This window comes from Corylus avellana, chromosome 6 (genome assembly GCF_965113065.1).
Source record: "Corylus avellana chromosome 6, dhCorAvel1.hap1.2, whole genome shotgun sequence".
Lineage (NCBI taxonomy): Eukaryota > Viridiplantae > Streptophyta > Magnoliopsida > Fagales > Betulaceae > Corylus > Corylus avellana.
The window spans coordinates 10,197,292-10,203,535 of NC_142495.1; the positions used below are offsets into that span (position 1 = coordinate 10,197,292).

The 6,244-nt window shown below is 41.1% G+C and overlaps 2 protein-coding genes across 2 annotated transcripts; both read left to right on the top strand.

Moving 5' to 3' along the window:
* The first annotated feature begins 2,926 nt into the window (after positions 1 to 2,926).
* On the top strand, positions 2,927 to 3,884 carry LOC148584849 (uncharacterized). The gene is made up of 2 exons (XM_088517530.1): positions 2,927 to 3,253; positions 3,357 to 3,884. Exons 1-2 carry the CDS (start codon positions 2,927 to 2,929, stop codon positions 3,882 to 3,884), a joined length of 855 nt encoding a protein of 284 aa, XP_088373656.1.
* A 176-nt stretch (positions 3,885 to 4,060) lies between these two features.
* LOC148584850 (uncharacterized) lies at positions 4,061 to 4,684 on the top strand. Its single transcript, XM_088517532.1, has one exon. The coding sequence runs from the start codon at positions 4,061 to 4,063 to the stop codon at positions 4,682 to 4,684; it is 624 nt and encodes a 207-aa protein (XP_088373658.1).
* The last annotated feature ends 1,560 nt before the right edge of the window (positions 4,685 to 6,244 follow it).

The following is a 6,244-nucleotide window of genomic DNA, read 5'->3' on the forward strand; positions in this document are numbered from 1 at the left end:
TTTTTAAAAAAATTTGATTTTTTTTTTTTTTTTTTTTTTTAAAAAAAAAAAAACCAATATCGTCGTAAGATGAGGAGAATACCAGGAAAAACTGTAGCACTATCCAATTTGTATAATGACCAAATTAAGAGCACCAAATAACATAAATTCAAAGCTGTGGATGTAAATTTGGAATATTATATTTATATGATATGATAGAGTTGGGTCATATGTTGTAATTCCTTAAAAATAAATTAGGGTTAAGTACAGTCTAATTATAATGCTAAGGTTGGTTCTCATTTGGTAAAGTGTAAGATCTTAGACTTTTTAAGATTTTAATATTGTACCGAACGTTCAACATAGGTACCGAATGTTCGATGCCTGCAGTACTAAAGAATTAGATTATACATAGTGTTGATACAAAAATATCTCCCAAAGCCCACTCCAAATAAGAGGCCCATGGCTCACTAAAATACTAAGGCACTAAGCCCTAGACCCTGCAAATCAGGGCACGATCGCCTAATCATTGTTTAAATCCGCGCCCAATCATGCGTCTACGCATCATATCAAGTGGTTGCATGCAGGATCACGTAACCCCCTAATCAAGATAGGCATGGTCACTCTCCAACAAAACCAATTTGAGAATAACCACTCAAATCAGACTATAACCAATTGGATCCCTCCCAAAAAGAAGTCCAGATACACAATATCATATCTATTCTCACCCTCCAAATTATCTTGAAGGATAATCTTAGGTTGAAACCACTCCCACATATCAAGGGACGTCGAGTAAGGGTCCCACATGGATTCATTCACTCACTCATAACCTCTATAAAAGGAGGAGCCAACCAACGATACATATACGTTCTAAATTCTATCACAAACTCTCTCCCTCATTATTATTTCTATATTTCCATTACTCTCATTTTAACCAAGTTCTCACTTAGGCATCAGAGGTGGCATGACCGTCACACCCCCCACTTCGCGGTCTGTCACTACTGACCTTTTTCTCATTCTTAGCAGGCCTGTGACGTCACGTTGTTATCAGGGTTAACAACTGTCTTAACAGTTGGCACCGTTTGTGGGAACGAGGATCATATAGATGATCCAAAGTTCAAACAAGACAAACGTTATGAATGGTAGCCACAAGATCTCAAGGCCAAATCGAAAATCCCAACATGACCAACATTCCCCCTGTCCAGCCAGAAAACATCAATCAACATGACGCTAGCAACCACGAAATTAAGGAAACTCTTACCAAGGCCCCTGTCTTCGGTCCACACCTGCCAAACAGCAGGCATCTGATGACCCTAGAGGTCCAGAACGAGCACATAATGGATACCTTGGAGCTCCTGCTACAGAGAAGCTTCGAGAACCAGAATTCAGAGAAGGACTCGACAGGTGTCGAGCTACATCCAAGAACATCCAATGGACCTAACGAGCCACCAGCAACCAAAGAGGATGGTTTAGCAAATGCTTGTATGAACGCCTGTTGTGCCTAAATACTACCTAAATTAATAGATAATATTTAGTACGTTTTAACTCGCAAGTGCACAAGATCAAAACAATAGTATAGTGCAGCAAGTACAAGGTCGAACCCAAGGAGATTGTGATTTTGTTTAGAATTAATTAAAAATATCAAATTGTCACAAATTTGATATTAAGAAAAATAAAAAGATATAAAGATAAAGTAAAGGTAAAGGCAGGACTTTGATATCCACCACTAATCATACTTAGATAATATAACAATATGCCAATGATCCAATCATATTATGAGTACTTAATATTTGCCAACCTAAGGGCATGGATGTCTACTCCTTAAGCTATTGATTTCCTTAAGCAACGAATTAGGCATGGGTATCTACTCTAATTCTTTTTTTTTCTTAAAGGATTTAGCATGGGTGTTTACTAAGTTGTTCTTTAAGAAAGCACAAATCTGTGGAAATCGACAAACACATGAGGTTTAGGGCATGGGTGTCTACTCCCGGTTCCCCATGTTGATTAACCCAATAATCGAGGTGTGGATTCTTTTGTTACTTATATTAAACCCAGGACTCGGTCATCCAAATTGATTTAACTAACTAGTCCATACCACATGCATATACATGCATATATTGGCCAGTCACATACATATGGGGAATTCATGAAAATAAGAATTAATCAAGTTAAGCAATACAATATGATTATCATAAAGGCGCTAATATTAAATATTAAATAAACATAATTAGGGCTTGAATATAACCCTCCTTAAGAGTTAGTTACACATAATAAAGATAAAAGAAAAGATAAGGGAAAGAAAGAACTGAAAACCGCTCATAGAAGTAGCCTCCAATTCCTCTCCCCAAAGTTGTCTCCTTCTAATTGTCTCCCCAATTATCTATTGAATTGTGAGGCTTAGAGGTCTATTTATAGGGCTTAGGAGAGTCCTAGAAGCCCTAGTAATCCTAGGAATTTTGGAGATTTAAGTCCAAGTCCAATTAGGATAGAGAAAACCTAAGTCCAAATCAGAATAGGATTCGCCCAAAATTGCGGTCTTAATTTGCGGCATGACGAATTGGGAAAATGCTATTTTACAATTATTTGTATAATTTTGAGTTAGCTTTCCAATGCCGCTTGAATCCCCTCAATTGGATATTTGAGCTGAAAGTTATGGTCAAAATATCGAGAGGTATGCAGAATCCAATTTTGCCTCTAATCAGATTTTGACTATTATTTGAGAAAATCCGATTTACTCATTTCCTTTATTTGATTAAACTTAACCATCATTGGTTAAGCTTAACCGTATCTTCTAGGTCTTCCCAATTTGCCCTTTAAGCTTGGAATTTTTCCATAAACGCTTTATTTTCTTCCAAAAACCTATAAAACAAAGAAAATACAAAAAGGAAGTAAAATGATATGAATTAACTAAAACTAAAGGATTAAAACATGTAAGTTAAGGGTTAAAAATATGAATATTTTGGCACTTAACAACGCCTTCCAAGCCAAGTTGGACGACCTGACCCAACGACTGAATGGCTCCCGCTCTGCAAGCCATGATGACTTCTTGGTGACGGACCTGCCATTCACCAAGAAGATCACAAAAGCTGATTTACCCGACCAGTTTAAATTACCGCACATGGATCACAACGATGGGAGTCGTGACCCGGCGGACCATCTTGAAACATACAGAGCTCACATGGCGTTGCAGGCCTCGTCCGACGCAATTCTTTGCCGGGCGTTTCCCCTTACCCTCAAGGGAGCAGCCAAACGCTGGTTCAGCAGTTTTGCAACCTCGGTCCATAGAGGCCTTTGCCGAACTCAGGAAGAACTTTCTTTCCCATTTCATTGGAAATCGCCGGTGGTGCAAACCGATGGCATATCTGCTAACTATAAAATAGGAGTACAACGAGTCATTGAAAAGCTACATGGCTCGGTTCAACCGCGAAAAGCTCATAGTTGGCGATTTAGACGAAAGGATTGTCCATCTTGTGTTAATCGGAGGAATATGGCCCCATAGTCCCTTCATGGCGGACATAAGCCGCAATCTACCAAGGGATTTAGATGAGCTCATGGCAAGAGCCGAAACATTCATCAACGGCAAAGAAACTATAAAGGCATTCGCAGAGCAAGCCCAAACTGAAAAACCCCAAGAAAGGAAGATGGAGAGCCGACGACCGGAGAGTGACTTGCAATCTCACAGAGCAGACAACCGTTTTAAAGCATATCCGGCGCATGCACCTGGTCCGCACCTCCAACATCAACCAATTGCACTAGGAGCGGCAGCTAACCTGTTAATGCTATTATGCAATGACTCGGGATTTCGCTGGCCAAACCCCATTCAATCACTCCAAAGGGAAGAAGGTCAGACAAATATTGCGAGTGTCATCGGGACAAAGGACATGACACAGAAGAATGGTACCAGTTGAAAAGGCTAATCAACATGTTGTTCCAAGCAAGAAGGGGACAAAACGAACGTCCTGTGGTGTGCCAACCCCCCAACCTGAGGACGGACCATCAAGAAGAGCAACATACCTAGCCTGCTGTAAGGGGAGAAATTTGAACGATTTTAGGAGGGTTTACAGGGGGCGGTCCCACGAATGCCATGAGAAAAGCATACACCCGGCGTCTCCGGGCCATGGAAGTGTATATCATAGACTGCCCAACAAAAATCCCTAAGCCCAGTCGACAAGGGCATATATCTGACATTACTTTCAGCGAAGAGGATGCCTACGGAGTGCAACACCCCCATGGCGATCCACTTGTAGTCACACTGGCCCTGGCCAACTATACCATTCACTGGGTATTGATAGACAATGGTAGCTCTGCTGACATATTGAACGCTCCAACGTATGATCTGATGCAATTCTTCAGGGAAAAGCTCCAATTGGTAACTTCCCCCTTAATTGGCTTTGCCAGAGATGGAGTCCACCCAATTGGAACCATCGATCTTTTAGTCAGAACAGGTACACTCCCATGTCAAACGATGGTTATGGTTTCATTTTTAGTAGTAAACTGTCCTTCGGCCTACAACACCATCTTGGGTAGAATCATGCTCAACAAAATGAAGGCAATCCCATCCACCTATCATTTAAAAATGAAGTTCCAAACAGAAGCCAGGGTGGAAAAAGTACAAGGTGATCAACAGTCTGCCCGACGACGCTACATGACCTCGTTGAAAGATCCACAAGCCAAAACAACCATGACTATCGACACTGTGGATGCATGAAACAAACAAAAGCTCCAACAAGTAGAACCAATAAAAGCACTCTCTCAAATTCAAATTGACAACAACCCTGATCATACGATCCAGATCGGTCAACACTTGAGACGGGAGAACGTCAATAGGAGCTGATTCAAGTCCTTAAAAAACATAAAAAAAAGTCTTTGCTTGGACTCACTACAATATGCCTGGCATCAACACTGAGGTAATCTCCCACGGGTTGAATGTTGATCCGCACATCAAATCGGTGATCCAGAAGCGAAGAAGTTTTGCCCTTGAACGCAACATGGCAATAGCACAAGAAGTGGAAAAACTCCTAGCAGCAGGATTTATGAGGAAAGTCGACTACCCCAACTGGATCTCTAATATAGTAATGGTGAAGAAAGCCAACGGTAAGTGGTGTATGTGCGTAGATTTTACAGATCTAAATCAGGCTTGTCCCAAAGATATTTTTTCATTGCCCCGTATCAATCTCCTGATAGACTCTACATCTGGTCACAAGTTGTTAAGCTTTATGGATGCTTTCTCCAACTACAACCAGATCAAAATGGACCCAGCGGACTAGGAGAAAACGGCCTTCATCATAGACAGAGGACTCTATTGCTATACCTCTATGCCATTCAGACTGAAAAATGCAGGGGCCACGTACTAGAGGTTAATAAATTCAATGTTCTAAAAACAAATAGGTCGTAATGTTGAGGTTTATGTTGATGGTATTTTAGTTAAAAGTCGTCATGCTAGTAATCATGTAACTGACTCGGAAGAGCATAACATGAAACTTAACCCCTCTAAATGTGCATTTGGAGTCTCTTATAGTAAGTTTTTAGGCTTCATGGTGTCTCAGCGGGGCATAGAAGCAAAGAGTTATTGACATGCAGCCACCCCGTAATACCAAAGAGTTAGGGCGTCTAACACGGCATCTGGCAGTGCTCAATAGGTTCACAGCCCGTTCAATGAACAGAAGCCTCCCATTCTTTAAAATATTGCAAAAATCATTCGAATGGAATGAGGAATGCCAGGCAACATTTCAAAACCTCAAGGAATATTTGGCGAAACCACCACTTCTTAGCAGAGCCGAATCGGGTGAGCCACTTTATGTTTACTTGGCGTCCATCGCCCCCACCGTAAGCTTTGTTCTCATAAGGGAATATCAAAAGATACAAAAACCAATATACTACTCCAGTCGCATATTACAAGGAGTAGAAACCCGATATCCAGGTATTGAAAAATTGGCGTTCCTTTTAATCACCTCTGTAAGGCAGCTCCGACCCTATTATCAAGCTCATCCCATTAAAGTGCTTACAAGTCACCCTTTGAAGAAGTACCTCCACAAGCCAAACACCTCGGGTCGCTTGGTACAGTGATCTGTCAAACTAGGCGAGTTCGACATCGAATATCTCCCAAGGATAGTAATAAAAGCACAAGCAGTCGCTGATTTCCTTGGACAATTTACAGAGGACAATGAGGAGGCAATCGAAGGTGAATCTGAACCTGTTTGGTTCACTGAAGTCGACGAATCATCATCCTTAGAAAGGGGTGGAGTTGGAATCGTCATTAAAACACCCA